The sequence below is a fragment of the Halichoerus grypus genome, chromosome 3 (genome assembly GCF_964656455.1).
Source record: "Halichoerus grypus chromosome 3, mHalGry1.hap1.1, whole genome shotgun sequence".
Lineage (NCBI taxonomy): Eukaryota > Metazoa > Chordata > Mammalia > Carnivora > Phocidae > Halichoerus > Halichoerus grypus.
Genome location: NC_135714.1, coordinates 185,871,138 through 185,896,247, shown reverse-complemented (window position 1 = coordinate 185,896,247; position 25,110 = coordinate 185,871,138). Strand labels below are relative to the sequence as shown.

At 34.7% G+C, this 25,110-nt stretch overlaps 1 protein-coding gene across 7 annotated transcripts in view; it reads right to left on the bottom strand.

Annotated features, from left to right (window-relative positions):
- Positions 1 to 25,110, bottom strand: part of TUSC3 (tumor suppressor candidate 3) — a 258,418-nt gene that overhangs the window by 98,869 nt on the left and 134,439 nt on the right. For all 7 annotated transcript variants that reach the window (XM_078069676.1, XM_078069677.1, XM_078069678.1 and 4 more), the window contains exons 3-5: positions 16,817 to 16,934; positions 11,360 to 11,500; positions 9,295 to 9,435 (exon numbers count right to left, since the gene is read on the bottom strand). In XM_078069676.1, coding sequence (XP_077925802.1) covers positions 9,295 to 9,435; positions 11,360 to 11,500; positions 16,817 to 16,934 — 400 coding nt within the window. The remainder of the gene's footprint in view (positions 1 to 9,294; positions 9,436 to 11,359; positions 11,501 to 16,816; positions 16,935 to 25,110) is intronic.

Below are 25,110 nucleotides of genomic sequence, written 5' to 3'. Positions count from 1 at the left end.
TATTACCTTTTTAAATATTTGCATATCTTTCTCTATATAAGGAAATTGCGAACTTTGTCTCTAACCTACACCCTACAGCACTATGAACAGCTTCCTCTCGCCAGGAAATACTGCATTCTCAGCCTACCTGTGAGTCATATACAATAATATGAATAATGAAAAAGACAAAAAAAAAAAAACAAAAAAACCACCCAGTAATAGAATACAGTCTATAGAACTAAGGATGTGGAACACTCAGTAATCCCCTGGGAGATACTTTTGCATAGGTTCAATATACAATTGCTAGTTGTATACAGACTTGTTCTTTACCAAGAAATGGGTATGTGGATAGAGCTTCTTTTACAAACTTTTTCTCATTATTCTCATTTTGCATACAATGTTTGATATTACAGAAGTGGTCCGCTCTAATTCATTATTTTCATTTTAGAAGTTTTCCTTTTCTGTGCAATCCAAGGCTTTCATCAGAGTTTCCACAAATCAGATAATAGTTTGCCAAAAATTACTAAAAAACATTCTCTTTCCCAAAGGAAAATGGGATATTTGTTATTTCACACAGACAAATGTTTGAGAATCTGAATAAATGGGTTAGCATTTTGGGTAGCCTCTTAATCTATAAGGATATCTTAAGAATTGGATAAGATTAGAAATGAACAAATCCATTTTTTCACTTAAACCTAGCCTTTTTTAAAAATAAATAGAGTCAGGTTTGGTGGTGGTAGTGGTGGCTATCAGGCAGAATGTAAAGAAGATTCAAATTAGTTTCCATAAGCTATCAACGGCTCAGGAAAAGATTACAGTTTGTATATTTCTATATTAATGAAAAACAGAGGGAGAAAAGTTTCAAGAGGAGCTTTTTTTAATTCAACATTTTGTCATCAGAGTTTTAAAACATATTGTCTGAAAACACGTCTGTACTCTGCAGCCTGTTATTGACTTCTAAAAGTCTGCCATCGGGGAACATGCACACTTGCCAAGATTTCTTTCTCAAGTATGTGTTTGTGAATGTTAGAATATTTTCTGCTATGCCAAGGTAAATGGCTTCCAAGGATTCAAAGCAGAAATACAAAATCTGGATGGAAAAAAATTGATCTGTTCAAGCATTTAACATTTATGTACCATATAAATATTCTTAGGCATTTATTTGTAGTCATAATGGCCCACTACATCCATTGGTTTAAACATCCAACATATGAGATATGTGTCCAGATTTAGAGAAGCCCAGCATCGTGAAAAGAATATAGAACTTGAAGTCAGACACGTGGAAACAATTCCTAGTTAATCATTTTCTAGCTGTGTGAGCTACAAGTTGAGTTTACTGAATCTTAGTTTCCTTGTTTATAAAAGGAAGATAATACAAATAACCTTTTCATCATTATTGTAAGGAATAAGTACATAAAACATACCCCAAAGGAGGAAGAAACACAATAAATAGTAATGATGATTATTACTAGCTTACAACAATAATTCTGGGGAGGAGGATAATGAAGGCATGCTATTTTCAATTGAGTCTAATTCAGAGAGATATTATCAGTGTTTCACTAGACTGAAACAGTGACAAGATCTGGCATGACACTAAATACTAAATAAGTTTTAACTTTACAAAAACACTGAAACAAGTACTATATTTTCATCAAAAAACCTGGGTAGGGGCGCCTGGGTGGCTTAGTCATTAAACGTCTGCCTTCGGCTCAGGTCATGATCCCAGGGTCCTGGGATCGAACCCCGCGCATCAGGCTCCCTGCTCGGTGGGAAGCCTGATTCTCCCTGTCCCACTCCCCCTGCTTGTGCTCCCTCTCTCACTGTCTCTCTTTCTCTGTCAAATAAATAAATAAAATCTTAAAAAAACAAAACAAAACCTGGGTAGCTTTACTGAATGAAGCAACTTGAAAACTAGCCTGAGCAAAACCCAAAACACTTTTAAACTTACTAAGGTGCTTGAGATCACCTCTAGTATCCAATTATATTGGAGTATAATTAATCCATTATAACTCAATTATCAAAAGTAAGCAAATATTGAACTTAAAAAAACTCAAACTTCAAATTTATATTTGAAGGATAAAGGACTACTACACAAACCAACAATTAGCTATAAATATATACAGATATATATAGTCTGAATTTTGGTATTCTATTTGTAAGCATTTTTTACACCTTTTGTTAGATTTTTTTTTTTTTTAAGATTTTATTTATTTATTTGACAGAGACATAGCGAGAGAGGGAACACAAGCAGGGTGAGTGGGAGAGGGAGAAGCAGGCTTCCTGTGGGGCTCTATCCCAGCACTCTGGGATCATGACCTGAGCCAAAGGCAGATGCTTAACGACTGAGCCACTCAGGTGCCCCTTTTGTTAGATTTAAGTATATTTTTTCTTCCTATTGTTAAAAATTTTATGTCCAATTATATATTTAAATTGTTTACTGTATAAAAATCCTAATGATTATTGGATAGTGACTTTGAATTCAGAAAACCTGTTCAACTCTAGTAATAATTTTTATTGTTGGTTCTCCATAAATGGTGATGACTTTTCCATGTGGACAATCATAAGTAAATATGACATGTCTACTCATTTACATTTATTTACTCCCTGCATTTCTTTTTCTGTTCTTAAGCTTTGACTAAGACCACTAATAAAATGATGAATAGTATGTAATTATAAGCTTTATTTTAAATTATCACTACTAAATAAGATATTTGCTAGACATTTTAAGATATCCTTTACCTAGCTAAGAAAGTTCGCTTGTATTTATAGTTGGCTAACTTTTTAAAATTCTAAGTGATGAATATTAAGTAATTTCTATGGTATTAGTAACACTACTTCTACCTTAAGCCATTACTGTGATGGCCTTCAATTAATTTATACTTCCCCTATGGCTTAACCAACCATTCCTACAACCTGACTTTTGTTATTTTATATACAGTTAAATTTGGTTGGTAGTACTGTTAAAGAAAAACCTTTTGATTCCATGTTCATAAGCAAGATTTGTCATATGCCATGTTACTACTTCCTATTTTCTAGCCATCTCTAAATTCTCATACTTAGTTTTACATTCTTTCTTGCAAGTACTTCATTATCCATACTAGAGTGATTTTTTTTTTATAATTTCACTTAACTTTCTAGCAAAAGTTTTCTGGTAAGTTTTCTGTATCTGTAGGAAAAGCTGCTCTCATTTGTAAATTATTTCCTTGTAATGATATGCACAGATACTGTGTTAAATCCTTTGTTGATATTGCTCTGATATTGCTCATATTTGAATAGCATCCATTTTTCCTGAACTGGTGAAATGGCTACAAGCAAGAGACCACATAACTCAGTGGTTCAATTTGTTGTTGTTGTTATGAAAACTGGCCATTTCCTTAAAATATGATGCCTCTGTGTAGCCATACCTCCTTTGTCTCTCAGAACTTAACCGATTCCAGGCAGACTTCTTCCCCTAAATCTTCACTCCCCTTGATTTCTTCATGAGCCACTGCCACTAAGAAACATGATCAGTACTTCAAAGGTAAAGCACTCATTTTCCTGGGTTGATCTCTGCTTGTACTTTGAATTCTGCCATCTCTGGTTCCTTAGCACTCATTGCCCGAGCTGTCTTTACCACCTCCCCATGTAATCCTTCTGTATCTAAGTAAGGTCCCAACCACAAGTATTCCTTCTCAGGACAGGGTCCTCATTGTCTGGAAAGAAATATTTCTTGCCAATTTTTGATACCTGCCACTAACACTGCACCCCTTAGCACTTTCTGCTCCTCTCAAGAACAAAGGATCCTTACGAGGAGTATCATAAGGATATTCCTATCATAAGATGTTTTATGTAAGCCTCATGGTAACCACAAAGCAAAACTACACAAAATACACAAAAGAAAAAGAGAAGGGAGTCAAAGCATACCACTGTAAACAATCATCACCTCATAAAGGAGGGAACAAAAAACCAGCCAGAAACAGCTGGCTGTAGCCTCTTACATATGGACCGATTCTTTTTTTTTTTTTCCCCTGGGTTGGGGGTATGGAATTTATTTTCTTGTTCTGAGTCTGGGTTTTGTTCCTTAGACATCACAATTCCTGGATGAGGGGACATGTCCAACCTCCCAGACTCATAGTCCCATGGGCCTGTTTGGATTGTTTTCCAGGTTCAAAGTGCACTGAGAAGACTTCACAGTTTTAATACTTCCTAGATGCTCAACTGAGGCAAAGTGACAAAATGACCCCCCCCCAGCCCCGCCTGCCAAAAAAATAAAACCCCAAGCCCTCTGGCAGCAGAAAACAATTAAGAAGGCATTAAGAAGTCCTTACCTATCAATAATTACTTTAAATGTAAATGGATGAAATTATCCATTCAAAAGATATAGAGTAGATAAATGGATAAAAAAAGAAGACCCAACTATATGGTGCCCCCGAGACACTCCTTTCAGCTTCAAGCAGAAAAATACTTTCAAAGGGAAGATATGGAAAAAGATATTCCACAGAAATGGAAACCAAGAGAACAGGGTAGCTATACACTCATCAGAAAAAAATAGAGTTGAAGTAAAAAATGGTCACAAGAGATAAATAGGGTCATTATATAATGAAAAATGAAAAATATAGTAGTTGTAAATATATATGACCATATCACAGAACCTACACATATTAAGCCAACATTAACATATCTGAAGGTAGAAAAAAAACAGCAGTACAGTAATCAGGGACTCCAATACCCCAATTTCAACAACAGCCTGATAAAGACACTAGAAGAAAACTACAAATAAACATCCTTGATGAATACAAATGCAAAAATTCTCAACAAAATTCAACAGTACATTAAAAGATTATACACCATGATTAAGAGGGATTTATTCCATGTATGCAAGGAGGGTTCAATAAAGATAAGGCATGGGATATACTACATTAATAGGATGAAAGATGAAAATCAACCATATGATCATCTCTATAGATATAAAAAGTATTTCACAAAATTCAACATCCTTCCATGAGAAAAACTCTCAATAAATTGGATATAGAAGAAATATAGCTCAACATAATAAAAGCCCTATTTGATGATCCCACAGCTAACATCATTCTAAATAATGATAGGCTGGAAGGTCTCTAAGATCAGAAACAAGACAAGGGTGGCCACTATCATCATTCCTGTTCAGCATCATAGTGCAAGTCCTAGCCAGACCAAATGGGCAAGAAAAAGAAATTATTATTATTATTATCCAAATCAGAAAGGGAAAAGTAAAATTGTTTGTAGATGATATGATCTTATATACAGAAATTCCTAGACTCCACCAAAAACCTATTAGAATTAATAACCAATTGCAATAAAGTTTCAGTATATAGAAATCAGTTATGTTGCTAGAGTCTAACAACACAACATCTGAAAAAAAATTTTTTTTAAAAGTCCCATTTACAATAGCATCAAAAACAATAAAATTCTTAGGAATAAATTTAACCAGGGAGGTAAAAGATATTCAAGAAAGAAAGGAAACAAATGGAAAAATATCCTGTGTTCACACAGCAGAAGAATTTATATTGTTATTAAGTCCATACTACCTAAATTCAATGCAATCACTATCAAAATTCCAATGACATTTTTCACATAGAAAAAAAAAAAAATCCTAAAATTTGTATGGAACCATAAAAAGATGCCAAATAGCCAACACAGTACATAGAAAGAACAAACCTGGAAGCACGAAATTCCCTGAATTCAAAGTATGTTACAAAGTAATCAAAACAGAAGGGTACTGTCAGAAATAGACCAATGCAATAGAATTGCAAGCCCAGAAATAAACTCACACAAGTACCATCATCAAGTATTTGACACCACTTCTGTATCTTTGGGGTAAATACAAGTACCCCAAAGACACAGATGTAGTGAAAAGAAGGGGCACATGCACCCCAATGTTCATAGCAGCAATGTCCACAAGAGCCAAACTGGAAAGAGCCAAGATGCCCTTCAACAGATGAATGGATAAAGAAGATGTGATGGAGTATTAGCCATCAGAAAGGATGAATACCCAGCATCTGCATCGACATGGGTGGAACTGGAGGGGATTATGCTAAGTGAAATAAGTCAAACGGAAAAAGACAATTATCATATGGTTTCACTCATATGTGGAACATAAGGAACAGCATGGAGGACCACAGGGGAAGGGAGGGAAAACTGAATGGGAAGAAATCAGAGAGGGAGACAAACCATGAGAGACTCTAGACTCTGGAAAAAAAACTGAGGGTTACAGAAGGGAGGGGGTGTGGAGATGTGGTAACTGGTGATGGGTATTAAGGAGGGCACGTATGGTGATGAGCACTGGGTGTTATACATAACTAATGAATGGCTGAACACTACATCAAAAACTAATGTACTACTATATGCTGTCTAACTGAACATAAAATAAATACATACATACATACATACATACCAAAATGGCAGAAAAACAAAACAAATATTTGACAAGGGAGTAAAGAACACTCAATGAGGAAAGCATAGTCTCTTCAATAAAAAGTCCTGAGAAAAGTGGATCTTCACATGCCAGAGAATGAAAATGGACACCTATCTTATGCCAATCACAAAAATTAATTCGAAATGGATTAAAGGATTATACCTAAGACCCCAAACTATAAAACTCTTAGAAGTAAACATATGAAAAAAGCTCATTGACATTGGTCTTGACAATATTTTGAATATGACACCAAAAGCAAAAGTAAAAATGGGACTATATCACACTATAAAGCTTTTGCAAAGCAGTGGTAATCATCAACAAAATGAAAAGGCAACTTAGACAATAGGAGAAAATAATATGCAAGTCATATGTTGGAGAAGGAGTCCAAATGTATAAGAAACTCACACAACTCAAGAAAAAAAATCCAATTAAAAAGTAGGCACAAAACCTGTATGGGCATTTTTCCAAAGAAGACCTAAAAATGGCTAACAGGTACATGAAAAGATGCTCAAAAATCACCAATCATCAAGGAAATGGAAATCAAAATCACAATGAAGTAACACCTAATACCTATTAGAATGGTTATTATCAAAAAGATAAGAGGTAACAAGTGTTGGCAAGGACGTAGAAAAAGGAATACTTATGCACTGTTGATGGGAAGGTAAAAGGTACAGCCACTATAGAAAACAGTATGGAGGTTCCTTAAAAAATTAAAAATACAACTACCATATGATCCAGCAATCCCACTTCTGGGTAAGTATCTGAAAGCAATCATATTCTATCCTAAAGAGAGATCTGAACCCCCATATTCACTGCATTATTATTCACAATAATCAAGATATAGAAACCACTTAAGTGCTCACTGACAGATGAATATGGATATATATATCACATTTCAGCCATAAAAAACAAAATCATGCATTTGCAACAACATGGATGGACCTGGATAGCATAATGCCAAGTAAAATAAGTTAGAGAAAGGCTAATTAATACTTTATGATCTCCCTTATATGTAGAATCTAAAAAAAGGGAGAATAGAACGGTGATTTCAGGGGGCTGTAAGGTGGGGAAAACAGGGAGATGTTGGTCAAAGGGTACAAATTTCCAGTTATAGAGTTAATCTTAAATATTCTCACCATGCAACGCACACACACAGAGGTAATTCATATGAGGTGATAAAGGTATTAACTAACTTTATTATGGTAATCATTTTGCAATATATACAGGTATCAAATCATTACATTGTATACCCTTAACTTTCACACAATGTTATATGTCAATTATTCCTCAGTAAAGCTGGGGTGGGGGGCGGGGAGTCCTTTCCTTACATGTAGCAAAGAAACAAACAAAAAGCCTACTGTTTCTAGATTTATACATTGTTTTACTCAGCAGTGTGGGGTCTCAATGCAGCAATTCTCCAAAAGGGTATTTCTTATTTGTTCTACAGGATTAACCAGGCCACCTTCCCCTTTCTTTCAATTGTACACCCTTATTTTACAACATTGATATCCTGGTCTCCACAGAAGACCCCACAAGGGCCTATCATATCCTTTAAGCTCTTTAGCTCTATGCAATGTCTCAAATTGAGGAGAGATCAGAATGGCTATTCAACAGCCATTAGTGGAAGACTATAACTTCTTTCTCTATTTATCCCCAGGGTGCAGAACATGGATTTTTGCCTACAAGTACCGCAATCAAAACCAATCAATTACCAACCATAAAATGGAGGCTTCTAAGTTCAATATTTTAACAGGGCGCTGTCCCTTTGCCTTGGGTGACTCACAGGATATATGTCAGTATACAGAATAGAAACATTTATTGGACCACAAGAACATCCAAGCCAGAAGATGTGGGTTCACTACCATGGAATTTGCATGTGCTTTTTTGCCCTTTGTCTATGCTCTTTAGTCAAGCATCACTTCAAATCTTTTGCCTATTTTCTGAATTAGTACACAGTAAAATTGACTTTTTATTCTTTTGGTGTACAGTTCTATAAATTTTGACATGATGAGGAAGGTTCTCCTTTAAGAGTTTGGCTCCTGTAGTTCCCACTACCAACTGCTTTCATTGTCTCTACTGTTCTCCCACAGGATTGCCTGAGGAATTGGGGTACAAGAAAATAGAAAAAAACACAAGAATCTCTTCTACTCTCCTTGAGCCAGAACTAGAGGTATCTCCTAGATACCTGTCTGCTCCAAATTGCCCAAACTCAAATCAAGGATACAGAGATGTAGAAGGTTGGTAATTTTTTATCTACTAATTAAATGTCATCTTGAATGCTGGTATTCTTACCTGATCCACCTGATCTTTACTTTTTAGAAACACCAAACACCTGAGGAGCTTTGCATTCACTCCAGGTTTATAGTTCTGTTAGCAGGAGAGAGAGGCTAGTATGTATATATGCCATCTTACCTATAAACAGATTGACTGTTTTTTAGAACCATGATTTCTATCTTGTGGGTAGCAATAATTCTTCACATATTCTAGATATATGCCCCATACACATATATTTTCCAAATATTTTCTCTGAGTCTATGGATTCTTTTGAAGAGCAAATATTTTAATCTTGATTAAGTCCAATTTATTATTTTTTCTCCCATGGTTTATGCTTTTTGTGTTATAAAGATTTGGTATTCTTCTGGAAGATTTATAATTTTAGTTTTACATATGGAACCATAATCCATTTTGAGTAATTTTTATATGTGGTGTGAGTTAAGGTTGTGGTTCATTATTTACATGAGGACATTTGACTGTTCCAGCACAATTTGTTGAAGACTATTCTTTTCTCACTGAATACTCTGACACTTGTTGAAAATCAACAACCATACAACTTACACTATTTACAAAGAAATAAGGAGAAAAAGCGTAGTGTAATAACATACCAGAGATACCATGGCCCAGCCAGTCTTGTTATAGATGAATTCCAAGTTGTTCCTTCTTAAATAGAGCAAACCGCCAACAAGTGACACTAACAGGGCCAAAGCAATGGTGCCAGAATAGTTGGGGGGTCTGAAGACTCGAATCTGCAAACGTGCAGTGAAAATTTTAAGAGTTGAATAAAGTAAAAGGTGTTTTTCTCTTGACCATATTCCAGTCCTTCCAATTTTCAACTCCAAAACTTTAAAAAGGTGCCACCCTACTTTTCATTTGTGGAACTAACACTCCTTTTACCCTTTACAAATCAGAAACAAATGGCTTCCAACATCATGGCTATGTAAAAAGACCTGCTTTAGGTGAACAGTTACTATACATACACATTACTTATATTTAACCCAGAACTGCTGTGTTTCACCTATGAAACGTGGGATCATCTAGTACAGGGAGAGGAAATAGGGGTGTAATATATTTATTATTCCAAATTGGGACATTTTAACATCTTTAACATTTTTTAACATCTTTATTGACATATAATACACCATACAATTCACCTGGTGTACAATTCAATGGTTTTTCTATTCACAGGGTTATCAAGTAACTTAAAGTGTAGGTATGATCAATAGATTAGAATCATTTCTGATGAAAATTCAGTAACCCTTATAAAGAATTAATAGTACTTTTTCAATATTACCCTTAGTATCTTGTATGAACTGAATGATACTGTTGCAGAACTGAATATTTGCCAAAAGATTAAAAAAGAAAAAAGATGACAAGAGTTAACAATGATGAGAGACACCCATCTTGACTAAGAATGTGTTTATACCTTATGGTAAAATTACATATTCTAGAATAAATGTACTTTAAAATTACTGGTTATAATTGTTCACTATAGAAAATTCTGGTGAGATGAAGGAATAAAGCAGCCTTAAGCCCTCCACATAGACATTAACCACCATCAAGATTTCGGTTTGTTTACTTCCTCAATAAACTGTCTACATATCTACACTCACATTTATGCTTTAAAACAAAATTCTAGATCATACTATAAATACTACTTTTCTAACCTATACCTTGAGCTTCTTTCTATGTCAAATATACTTGTAGACCATTGTTGTCCATGCTACAGTACATATAAGTAGTCTCCTATTTTTAGACATTTCAATTATTTCCAATTGTTTTCCATTAGAATGAATGTTACTTAAAAAATATTTCTATGGCTAAGTATTTGAATCATCCCTAATATATCCTTAGGTTAAACTTCTAGAAGTAGAATTGTTAAAGTTCAATTACATAAAGACATTACACACACACAGAATTAGTTATTCCATAGTCCAAAGAACAGTATACATATTTTCTCACGTGGTTCATGAAAAGTATTATATCATTTGTATTTGCCCAAAAGCTAAATAAAAATTACACATCTTTTTTATTGATATGTTAATCACCATACCATCATTAGTTTTTGATGTAGTGTTCCATGATTCATTGTTTGCGTATAACACCCAGTGCTCCATGCAGAACGTGCCCTCTTTAATACCCATCACCAGGCCAATCCATCCCCCCACCCCCCTCTAGAACCCTCAGTTTGTTTCTCAGAGTCCATCGTCTCTCATGGTTCATCTCTCCCTCTGATTTCCCCCCCTTCATTTTTCCCTTCCAACTATCTTCCTTTTTTTTTTTAACACATAATGTATTATTTGTTTCAGAGGTACAGGTCTGTGATTCAACAGTCTTACACAATTCACAGTGCTCACCATAGCACATACCCTAGAATTTCTTTACTAATACCTTTGAACAATATTCCATATATATTTTAGCCTCTGAAATTACTTTGTGCCCAACTCGTGTACTTTTTAATGGTTCTTAAAGTATCAGTGTACCATTATTCTAAAAACCATTTAAATTCACCTAACTCAGTCAAAATTCAGCTTACGGCTATCACACGGTTTTCTCTAAACAAGGAAAAATGTTCTACAGAGTTAATTTTAAGAATCCTGTGGCCTTACTACAGTGTTATAACAAACCAAACTAATTAGTCTATTATTAAAACCGTGAGGAATAAAAACATACATGAACATCCGTTCTGTCAGCAATCCACTTTGCGAGTTGTTCAGCTGCAAATCCAATTCTTTGAAGGTCAAAAGTATCAGCTCTTTTGGGTCTGCCTTTTGGAGGAAAATGCATGAACGTAGGAGCAGAATTCATGTTGAGCTGTAAAACATAAGATAAAAAATACTAAATACAATATCCCAGCAATCTTTATATCTCATTAATCTAATATTTTATGGTTTTTCCTGCATGAATTTTAAAAAGATAGCATACATTATGAAAATCCAAGTGGCTTTCCAGAGCTTAATTATTGTGCTTATTCATTGTAATATGCTATTGACTGAAAAAGAACTTGTGAATTTGGCTAAGTTCTCAGAACCTTCACATATAACATTACAATTTCACTTAAGCAGTTATTAAAGAAAAAGTACTGGCACTTGTTGAAAAAAATGCATAAAAGCATTAATGTCAAATTATTAAATTCTCTATTAAAAATTTGAAGACTTTTTAAAAATGATGATTATATCAGAAACCAACATTTTTGTTCTAAATAACCTGAATTTACCAGACTACAGGAGAAATCCACAATGATAATCTTTTTCTGTTCAATTTCTCTATTAATTCAAGTGTCTTAAAATGATTATATGTCACAATTATTTTCTATAGGCAATTCCATTTGAAAAGTGCATTGAATAGAAGACTACTTTTAATATAAATGGTGCTTATTAAGAATATAACACCTAAAACAAATGTTAGGTTAATTTGCATTGAGTAGCAAACTACAAAAATTATATAAATTCTCACTGCTCAGGAATATGAAAAATGTCTCAAATAAAGGCCAATAGATTTTTGGCCTTGACTTGCAAAATAGTTCAGCATTTCCCAATACTGAGATGAAAAGCGAAATCAAAGCAAAAATTGTCATTGCAGCTGACATCAAAGTAAAGATGCAGCAGTGCCAACAGTGGGCTTGCGTGTTATGGACATTAGTAAGGCTGGTTAAAGAGAACAAAACACACAGTCACCAGTTGCTTTCTTCTCTGTGCTTTTTCCCATGCTAGACTTTGTTCGTGTGTGTTTCCATGGTGGATGCACGAGAGATAATTAGAGCCAACACGTAAATAACATACTACAAGTAAAAACTCTCTGCGTTGGAACAATCAAAAAATTCCTACTAAGGTTTAAGATCTAAAAATCTTAGAGTTTAAAAAAAATCATACAATTCAAAGCTTTCATCATCATTAAAATGTACAAATTCCCCAAGGCTACACAAAGCAGGGTACAACGCAGATCTTATTACTAGTCCAGACCTGCTTCTAACACACCACAATCATTAACTGGTTGGTCTGTCGTCATTCACTTAGCCTCAACCATTACATGGGAATCATATATAATTGAAGTTACTTTCCCAATAAGTCCCAAGTAAGTCAGGAATTACCAAGTTTTAGCATTCATATTACTATTATCTTCAGACAGCACAATGTTTTAAAATGGCAGTTTAGAAAGAGCACTTCAACAAAATGTGGTTCAATAGTGAGTGAGAGAAGAAACCTAGCATTAAAAATCTTTTAGTTCTCAATAATGCAAAATATGTACTTCCCTGTTTTTGTACATTATAATTCCACATAAAAGCCACTAACTGCTACTTTTATGCATTTTAAAGTAACTCTTATTGCTAAGCCAGGGGCTAGGTTTTAGAAAAGACAAAGCAATTCTATATTCAGAATTCTGCTGAATCAAAATTAACCTGAGGAAATTTTTCAACTAAAAACAATCTTTATGTCAGCTTTCATATCTATGTCAAACTTTAAAAAAAACAAATTATGTCTAAAGCATACAAAAGAATTCAATGATTCTACCTTAACAGTATCTCTACATGGTTATATCCTGGCAGCCCGTACAGTCAGTACTCAGCACACAGTTTGAATTAGTCGCTCACATTTTAAAGATAGGAAAATTTCATATAAAAATTCGTATTGGGGTTTCTCCTTGAAAAAAACAGCTCTAGCTACATGTGGCCTGCATCTGCTAAACTCAGCTAGAACAAGCTGTATCCCTCTGAGGTCAAGTTCGTCTGCTCCAGTCTGCTGTAGTCCTCATCCACACCATACTGTTTCCTCAACAATGAGATCAACAGTCAGCTCCATACTGTTTTGCTGATTTTATTTCTTATAGTAGTTAGGAGAAAAATGAAATAGTATTTCCACTAAAGATTTATTTTATAAAAAAAGACCCAGAAAGACTTTGTTTTATGAAAATAGGAGAGAACATATGTAATTATGCAAGTAAAGAACTAATGTGTTTAATATATTAAGAATGTACATAAATAAAGATACCATAATGCAACTAAACTCATCCAATCTGCTTTCTTCATTTAGTTTACAAACCTGGCCAGGATAGATATTTGGGCTTGAAGCCTCTGCTCTAGCAGTCAGATTGGACCTGGGCAACTATTTCCTAATATGGCAGAGAGGATTCAAGTGTATAATGAATAGCACTTCACCTGATGATCTCTAAGGTCAATTCTCCTGAGAGTCCATGGAGACCTATAAATTACATGAAATAATATTTGGTTCTTATAGTACTATAATTTCCCTTTGTAAGGTTATGTGAAATTACAGATGGTCCCTGACTTATGATGGTTCAACTTGTAATTTTTTAACCTTACAATGGTGCCAAAGTGACACACATTCAGTAGAAACTGTACTTCACATTTTGAATTTGGATCTTTTTGTGAAGTAGTGATACGCAATACAGTACTCTCTCATGATGCTGACCAAGCGCAGTGAGCCACAGCTCTCGGTCAACCATGCGATCATGAGGGTAAACAACTGATACACTGACAACCGTTCTGTTTTTCACTTTCACTACCATATTCAATGAATCACAATGATATTCAATACTTTAATATGAAACAGGCTTTGTGTTAGATGATTCTGTCCAACTGTAGACTAATTTAAGTGTTCTGAGGACACTGAAGGTAGGGTAGGCTAAACTGATATCCAGTAGTTACGTGTACTAAATGCATTTTGACTTACAATATTTTCGACTTACAATGGCTTTATCAGGACATAACCCCAATGTAAGTCAAGGAAGATCTGTACATACACACACACACACACACACACACACACACACACACACACACGTGTGTGTGTGTTATTATTATGATATTATTACTATCAGCTCCCTGATCTGTAAGCTCTTTATGGGGAAGAGCTATGTATGTGTTTCTCACCAACCCATTGCTCCTACAGATTAGACAGTCAATAAGATTTGCTGAATAGGTGAACAGAAAGAAATATCCCAAAAGGCAAAATAAATTTATAGGGGAATAAATAAGTGAGGAATACTAACAGGAAAGACCAAGAATAAAGGGTACTGAAGGCAAAAAAGGAAATTTCTTATTCAACTAGAAACTGGCATTCAAATAATCAATCTGGAAGCAAGTAAGAAAAAATACTAATGGCCCATTTATAATTAGTGAGCTAGATTCTTTACAGAACTAAATGCTTTTCCATGACCTCATAAAGTATAATGCCAAAGAATGTCACATGTGAGAAAAATAAAACAGACCAAACTAATCAATGCCATGTACTACAATAAATTTTACATTTGAAAGGCACTGATCACGTAGTGACAAATACAAAAAATATTAGTAGCTGCAAGGTAACAGCATGACTAAGAACTAGAGCTCTGGGGACAGACTACCGAGCTCAAACTCTAGCCCTGTATTACACTAACTGTAAACTTAGAAAAGCAACCTCTCCATACTTTAATTTACTTATATATAAAATAAAAATCACATTATTTTCCTCATTGGATCGTTGTGAAACTAAATAAAAGAATATACATTAAGCACTTTGAAGAGTACTTGGACCATGAGCACTTAATGTTAGCAATGATGATGACACAACCATGACAAAACTGATGACAACTAGCATCCTTATGCTGCAATTCATTATCTTGCTCTACAGAGAAGACTGTGTAAATGAGAATGTGTTAGTCTGCTCAGGTTACTGTAACAGAATACCACGGACTGGGTGGCTTAAAAAACAGAAATTTGTTCTCACTGATATGAGGAATTCTTAATCTCAGGAAACAAACTGAGGGTTGTTGGAGTGGTGGGGGTTGGGAGGGATGGGGTGGCTGGGTGATAGACATTGGGGAGGGTATGTGCTATGGTGAGTGCTGTGAATTGTGTAAGACTGATGAATCACAGACCTGTACCTCTGAAACAAATAATACATTATATGTTACAAAAAAAAAAGAAGATAATAGGAAGGGAAAAATGAATGGAGGGAATCAGAGGGGGAGACGAACCATGAGAGACTATGGACTCTGAGAAACAAACTGAGGGTTCTAGAGGGGAGGGGGGTGGGGGGATGGGTTAGCCTGGTGGTGAGTATTAAAGAGGGCACGTGCTGAATGGAGCACTGGGTGTTATACGCAAACAATGAATCATGGAACACTACATCAAAAACTAATGATGTAACGTATGGTGATTAATATAATAAAAAAAAATAGAAATTTGTAGTCTCACAGTTCTGGAAGCTGGAAGTCCAAGATCAAGATGCCAGTAAAACTGGTCTCTGATGAGACCTGGTTTGCTGATTTGCAGACGGTCGTCTTCTTGCAGTGTCCTTACGTGGCCTTTTCTCTGTGCACATACTCTCCCGGTATCTGCTGCTTCTTATAAGGACACCCGTCTATTGGATTAGGGTCCCATTCTACAATCTCATTTAACCTTAATTATCTCCTTATAGGCCCTTGCTCCAAATACAGTTACTTCTAAGTTATGGCTTCAACATATGAGTTTGGGAGGCACACAATTCAGTCCATAATAGAGAATACTTTTAAATAAATATTTATTACTTTACATGTAAAATTCTATCTGTTACATTGGAAAAAGTGAGGGTTAAGTAAAAATTACATTGAATTTATATAAAATTTCATAAATTTGTATAAAATATCACCTAAACCCAATACAGTTAAATGTCAAAATAAGGATAATGCATGTAAACTACCACTACACCCTTGAAAAAATATATTTCCTCAGGGCACCTGGGTGGCCCAGTCATTAAGCGTCTGCCTTGGGCTCAGGTCATGATCCCAGGGTCCTGGGATCAAGCCCCGCATCAGGCTCCCTGCTCAGCGGGAAGCCTGCTTCTCCCTCTCGCACTCCCCCTGCTTGTGTTCCCTCTCTCGCTGTCTCTCACTGTCAAATAAGTAAATAAAATCTTTAAAAAATATATGTTTCCTCTATAATGGAAAAGTTAAAATGTGTTTAGCATACTAATAGCAAAAACTGTGCAATGATAAAGATAACATTGGCTAAAATTATTTTAATCACATCACAGAATTTATTATAACTACTTATTGTCTTTATTAACTTATTCAATGAATTGTATTTTTATTTGACCAACAAAACCGTATCCACCATAACCAACTCTATTAAGTATATTAGCAAAATAATACCTGTTGAAAAACATCTGTCCCCTCATCATAGTCCACCATACTGAAGAAGAGTTTGTTGCAAAAGGCAGATGAGTAGCGCCAGGAGTTAGCCAGTATTTGATATTCTTCATTAGCTTGCCTGATAAGGAGAATGGGGCAGAGTAAAAACATATCAGTACTCAGGCATTAACAAAGCTGTTAATAAAACAGGTTTCTAACACCAGGATTGGCTAATTTCTGCACAGACTGCAAGCGCTGATTTTATATTTCTACATGACTGTAACAAAACAGGAGAAATATTCCATCTCATGTGAAAATTATTTAAGATTCATATTTCGTTGTTCATACAGCTTTACGGCACCTCAGCCACACGGATTCATTTGCGTTGCTATGACTGCTATTGCACTATATACGGGCAGAGCTGAACAGCTGTAACGGAAAGCATGTGGGCCAGACAGTGTGTGGCATGGCACTTTAAATAATTGGCAATTCTTATTCTAGGGTTTGTGGCATCCCCCCCCTTCAGATGATTTTTAGTAAAGGACATAAAGCAATTTTTAAGAATATGGGCAATTCAGTTTAACAGAGAACAAAAATCATAGGCATTTTTTTACATTGTAAACACAGTTATACTGCATCTTTATATATTCCATTTATCTAAAAGTGCATTTACATTCAAAATTACTAATTAGTAAAAGTAAGTAAAAATTCCCCTGGTAGTTAAACCAAATGCCAGAAATAAGCCCTCTTCTATGAACATTACCCACTCCTATTTTGAATTAATTTCTATTGGACATTTCGTTGATTTTCCAAATAATAAAGCTTTATTTAAGTGTAGGGTTGGAGTGGAAACAGAGACATGGCATTGCTAGAAGGATATAAGTACAGTCATAGAAACAAGAAGCAACAAGTGATCATTAAAACATGTTTTTATAAAGTGTGTTACCTCCACATAATTGAGAAAGGAGTCTATCTCCTCCCTCTCCCAAAATGGAAGAGATAAAAATGTATAATCTCATAATAACACAAAGACTTGGAGCAGTCAGCAGCAGATAAGAGATTTCAAGAAATACCTGGAAAACAGAAAGCTAGTGGAAAAGTTTTGATGGAGGAAGGTATAATCACAAAAGGAGATTGCACTGCAGGAAAGAGTTAGGAAAAATGCTGGATTAAGAAGCAGCGGAGTCTGGAGATAAGAAATGGAACTCAGAGATCATAATTAAATTTCTTTATATGGGATAGAAGACCCAAACTCCTGCCCCACTCCCAACCAGTTCCTATGTGAGTCTTTCTATACCTAAGTGACTGGACTATTAAAAAAAAAAAAAATCACCTTATGTGACCGAGAAAAACCCAACATGATAAAAAAAAAAAAAATCCCAAACAAAACAGACTCCAGAAGAATCATAATTCAAAGAAGTACAAAAACATTAAAAAGAAACTTTAATATACTCAGAAAAAGTCAGAGGAATTTGTCAAGAACTGTGCAGGGTATGAGATTTTATCTTATATACAAGCTAACAAGCTACCCTGTTACTGTTTCATGGAGGCTGGCAGAAAAGATGAGACTGCTGGGTCAGAGACAGCGGACTTTATTACTTCATGTTCATTCACATCAGTTCCCCCTGCCCCCAAGTCTCACGGGTGACACAAAGGGTCCTTCGTGAATGCCAGCACACACAGTTAACTGTGTTAAAGGAGAACACCGAGGTTGAGGCACTTACTGTTTTTATAATAAGTGAGAAGAAGCCTGTGCTTTGTTCAGTGGGAGACATTATTTCATTCCTTAAGGCTTCTCACTGCACACACACCCCTGAGAAACTGCCCAGGTAAAGAGCAATCAGGTCTCTGCCTTCTTGGCATAACCAGTCAGAACATGCAGAGATGCTCAGGGCCCATGACAGCCTGCTTCTTCCAATAGTACTCACACACCCACACACACAAACACACACACACACACACACACACACACACACACCCCAATACCATAGAAAAAAGGAACAAAGAAAGTAAAAGAGAGCACTTAAAATTTAAAATATGATTGTTCAAATTAAATACCAGTATTAGAAGACAGTGTTAAATAAAAATCACAGAATAAAAAAGACACAGGTGGACTATACTGGAAAAAAAGAGGGAGAAAGGGACCTAGAGATATAATCCAAAAATTCCAACTTTCAGAGGAGACCCAGAAATACAAGAGACAGAGAAGGGAGGAAATATTTCTGGAGACAGAATTAAAGGAGACTAAGTCTTCAAATTAAAATTATTTCCCAGGTTCTAAGTAAGAAAAACAAGAAAAGACCAACACCAGACATACTGTGATATTCCAGATTACAGACAAAAAGGTCAGAGAAAAAAATATGTCACAATGACAAATGATGAGATTGGGATTGGACTAATAATTATCAACACTAGATATTGGCAGATAATTGAACAATTCCTTCAGAGTTTTGAGAGCATGTTATTTTCAATGTAGAATTCTGTATCAAGCCAAACAATTAAGTTTGAAATAAACATATTCTCAGAAATGTAAGGAATGTGAAATTACCTTAGGATATAACTGAAAGAAAGGTAATATGAATGAAAAAATGAGAAAACTTGAGAGTATGATAGAAACGCTGTAAGAAAGGGAAAAGGGCAACTAGAATTATGGTTAAGGTAGGCAGGGTAGAAGATGTTTAAGAAAACTGTGATCCACCTAAGAAGCTATAAAGTACAAATTAGAACAGAAATTTAATTGGACTTTAAGATAAAAAGATTCTAAGCAATCATTAGAATCAGTAGAAGTTGGAAGATATTAAGACCATAGTATGTAAGACATATTTGGTCCAGGAAAAACTACAAGAAAATATATAAGATGCATATTAAAATGTATCATAATTTTAATTGGAAATGAGGAAGTTTCATTATTTTGAACAGTATGGAATGTAAATGCTATCAACCCTTGACAATGTAAAAGTACAATTAACAGGATTTGGTAGGTAAAATGGAAACGGGAGAGGTGAGAAGAAGGGGTGTGCTTACTAATCTTCATGTGACCAATTAGGGAATCAAGAGAGGTCATCTATAGTTAATGGACAAGAAATAGAAGGATGCCATTTACTGTTACAATAATAAAAGAACTAGCAGCTACAAAAATGAGAGATGAATTAAATCCTTACCTACCGTAGCAAGAAACATCAAGATCAAGTCTGCTTTATGAAATACTGTTATAAAAATAATATTTAGAAATATCAAGAAAAAAAAATCACTAGAGGAAGAAAATAAAAAGGAATAATAGTGATTGCCTATGGCCAAGTATACACATAGATGAGTGTAGAGGCTAGGGAGTATAGTTGTTCATTTTAGGCTTTTTTAATTAACAAGGAGCACATAATATTGCTGTGATTAAAATATATATATTTAAAAGGGTTAAATACGAACAGGGCTATAATCTGAGGTCACTTAGCATAAAGACCTTAACGGCATCATCTTATTGGACCATAGTACAAAAACAGATCATTGTAAGGATCAGCTTAAGATTGCACTGTGCTCAGCAGGCAGAACATGTTCAATGAAAATGATCACAATCTTTTAAAGCTTTGGTGGTTGAATAAGATTTAATTTACTATAATTCACTGAAAAACTATTTATTGAGCACTTAATAGCTAAGTGAGCTAATCTCTAAGGTCTCTGCTCTCATGAAGTTGATATTTTAGTGGAGAGACATATAATAAACAACCAAATAAGTAATTAAAATCCACAATACACACTGGGAAAATAATAGAGAGAATGGTATTACAGAAAATAATGGAGGATCTTTGTAGATGGAATGTCAAGAAAGGTTTCTCAGATAAAATGACTCTAAAGCTCAAATCCCAAGGATGAGAAAAACACAACACTGAAAGAAGCTAGAGAATAAACATTTCAGGTAGCAGGAAAAGCAAGCACAAAGGCCTAAGGAGGGAAAGAACTTAAGATGCTAGTAAAATGAAGCTGTGACATAAATGAGAACATGCTCTCTGTTTATTAGAGGAATACACAGAATACAGAGCTTATGCCCTCCCTCATCTATTTAAAACAGTGCCTCACTGCTACAATAAAAACAGTAAAAACCAGCATAAGTCCTAAAATCTGATTTGATTTTTGTCATATGGAATATAATATTACTGGTAAGTATTCATCATTGATTTTTAAAGAAGCACTTCACACAGTGAATTGGCACCAACAATTAAGTAGGTCTGAACATCTCTGCACGCTAATAAACCTCAAGAGAACAATGCTACCTTTAGAAAAAAATCATTAAAAAGATTAACATCACAATTAAGAAAACCAGTATATTTCTCCACAAAAGAACATTCTAACTTCGAAAAACTGAAACTAAGGGAAATAGCAAATCAGCAAAAACTGGCATTCTTGTGACAATCATATTCTAAGAAATGAAAATGCTTCATTCTGAAAAATATGCAAGAAGAAAACAATCAAATTTTAGTATTCAACATCTATGTATAGTATCTTATAGAACAATGTAGCATAGGAATAATGTTGAATTTCTTTCCCTCATAATGCTGTAACCTAGCCCATACCTACTAGAATCTATTAAATATACATTCATGTATTCATTCACTCCACAAATATACACTAGTGTTGCCAAAAATTAAAAAGGAGCAAGGGCTCTGATCTTAAGGAGAATACAGTCCAGTGAGAAAGAGAGGCCCCATACAAGTATATACAACATTTCAGATAATCATAAGTACTCTGAAGAAAAACAAGAAAATGTGACAAAGAGCACTGAGGAGTCAAAGAGGATGGTGGTCTTGGGAAGAAAAAAAAGAAATATTTTAAATCTATTTACCATCACAAATATATGCTATTTGCCAAAGGAATAGTAGGCATGACTTGAAAGGTTATAATGACTAAATCATCAATCTAACATCATCTAATGACTAAGTCATCATCTAACATCTAACATCATCTAAAGCATCATCTAACATAATTCATAATGTCAATTTCATATGCAAATATGGAACCCAGATTTTAATGATGTTTTTTCAGCATTTTAATATGTGCTACAATAATAAAGTAGAACTCACAATTTCCACCTTTAAGAAAAATGAATAGAAATGCACTAATGCATAAGTAAGATACATACACAGTTGACCCTTGAACAACATGGGACTGAACTGCAAAGGTTCACTTATATGAAAATTTTTTGATACAATACTGTAAATGTATTTTCTCGTCCTTATAATTTTAATAACATTTTCTTTTCTCTAGCTTTATTATCAGACTACAGTATATAATACATATTATATATAAAATATTTGCTAATCAATTATTTATGTTATATGTAAAGTTTCCTGTCAACAGTAGGCTATTAGTAAGTTTTGGGGGAGTCAAAAGTTATGCACAGGGGCGCCTGGGTGGCTCAGTCATTAAGCGTCTGCCTCGACTCAGATCATGATCCCAGGGTCCTGGGACCAAGCCCCGCATCAGGCTACCTGCTCAGCGGGAAGCCTACTTCTCCCTCTCCCACTCCCCCTGCTTGTGTTCCCTCTCTCGCTGTGTCTTTCTCTGTCAAATAAATAAATAAAATCTTTAAAAAAAGAAAAAAAAAAACCAACCCCTGTGTTGTTCAAAGATCAACTGTATATTTAAAAAAAAGAATGCAGATTCTAAGTGCGATATATATAGCATATAGAAGAGAATGAGATCATAGTGGACTGGAGTAGTTGGACAAAGCGTGAATGTGAAAATATTCAGAAAAGAATGGAAGGACTAAAATTATAATAAGAAAGGACTGAAAGAGAATATTAAGGTAGCAGAAGCAGTATAAACAAAGACTACCCAGTCTGAAATGTGTATTATGTATTTCAAATAATAGAATATAAGCTTCATGTTAGAAAATAAGGCAAGAGACTGGAAGCTCTCTTCCAGTATAAATATAAATAGGACCTTGACTTTATTCTACAAACAGTGAACAACTATAAATGTTTTGAAAAAAGTGGATTGTACAAAATACTAATTTAAAAAGTGGTATCTGGCAACAGTGTGTACTGTACATTGGAGGTGGAGAAAATAAATGGGAAACACTTAGAATGTTACTATACTAGTCTAGTTGGGAAAATATATGAGGTTATTAAACTAGTATATAAATGAAGTTACGACCTATTTCTTACATATTTTCCTTTGGAATCTAGAGCACAAAGCAACCAAAAACTCTTCTAGACAGGTTGCTTCTACTTAAGAATATATCTAGCTAGGGGGTGTGTGGGTGGCTCAGTTAGTCAAGCCTCTGCCTTAGGCTCAGGTCATGATCCCAGGATCCTGGGATTGAGCTCCAGCAGTGAGTCTGCTTCTCCCTCTCCCTCTGGCCCTCCCCCCTACTCTCTCTCTCGCTCTCTCAAATGAATAAATAAAAAATCTAAAAAAAAAAAAAGAATATTTCTAGCTGGAATAGAGAATTCCAGTGGAGCCAAGCAAATTACACTTTCTTAACACAAATATTAATACTTAGAGAAAATATAATACTGACAACGTAAATGGGGGCCTTTTTTTCTGTTGGGTGCAATTCAGTAGCAATAGCATCAGTGAACAGATCTGTTTGTCATTAAATAATTCAATGAGACTGGGAAATACGTATTTCAAAGTTAATGATACCTATTCAAAGTAAAAAGGACTCCTGAGAAGGAATGTGCCCTGATAACGTAAACCCAGTTCTCTAAACTTAACTAACTCCATTATCCCTTACCCCCATATTCCAATTTCTCAATGCTTAATAGGTAAATAGAGGAATCCTAACTAATGACAAAGAAAGTCACTGGATTCTTGCATATGTCTATGTCGGCTTAGACTAACAAGCAAATAAGACATCACCAGTACTTATTAGCACAATTCAGCCCTCACTGCCACCTGAACATTGAAAGTTGAAAACCACAAATTCTATAAGCACTTAACCGTTACCTAAAAAAATATTTTTTGTTTCAGTAGTTCAGAGGACTATTAGAGGCCTACTTTTATAAGGTTAAAGGACATTGTAAATTGTTCTAATATATTTTTATGCAGCCTGAAGAGGGCAGTCAAGTTGCATCAAAGCACCCAGAAGGGCTTAGGCAATAACTTCAGGGCATGCTTCTGTTAAATCTGTTATATTAAATCTTCTAAATTTTTTTATTATGGGAACAAGAAAAAACATCACCTAATCCAAACGCTGTAACTTTTTAATATTATAACCCTTTTTAAAAGGTTATGTAAAACTAAAAGGGATTATTAACTCATCTGTAGCTGTAGATATTTAATATGAGGAATGTAATTTTTATCTTTAATGTCCTTGAAAGGATTTTTTTAAAAGAAATATGGTTTTTCTTTTTAATATTAATCAAACTTCCTATAAGGTAACAGATTCTTATCAAAATCTCAATGTATGTCTTTTGGAGTCATATATTTATGATGACTTATATATGTATATAAATACACATTACAAAGCTATTCCAAAGTATTTCTTCATAAAACCCCTAATTAATCAATTTTTATAGATAACAATATGTAAAGAGAGATCTGATGTGAGTAAAATGCCTATTACTTACGGTTCTGGTACCCTGAAAACAAACAAACTGGTAAACAGCACAACATATAAACATTTTAACAGTGATTTTCATCTGGTTATGCTATACATTCCCAGGACCTTTAATAAATATATTGAAATATATTCAATAAACCCCATGCCTCTGAAGAGTTGAAGTATCAACAGTTCAATACTATATTGTAATTGACTACTTGGTAAGAAAAATTAAAGAGGTTGTGTCAATCATGTTCCATGTTTCTATGCATCTATTTTTTCCCTTTATCAGACCTAAGTAGATTACCTTTCCTTGGAAAACAACTGTAACATGAAATATGTGATTCAAACATGTATCTCAAATCAAAATTGTGTATGAACATAAGAGATATTGAATTTTATATATGTGTGTATACACACACACACACACACACACACACACACAGTTACCGTCCAGTTATGAGTCAGTAGAATTTTTGTTCTCTTTAAAAAAATGGTAACAATAGGGCGCCTGGGTGGCTCAGTTGGTTAAGCGACTGCCTTCGGCTCAGGTCATGATCCTGGAGTCCCGGGATCGAGTCCCGCATCAGGCTCCCTGCTCAGCAGGGAGTCTGCTTCTCCCTCTGATCCTCCCCCATCTCATGCTCTCTCTCTCTGTCTCATTCTCTCTCTCAAATAAATAAATAAAATCTTTAAAAAAATAAAAATAAAAATAAATAAATAAATAAATAAATGGTAACAATAACATAAATGCTTAGAGGTTGTGTTTGAAGAAGAC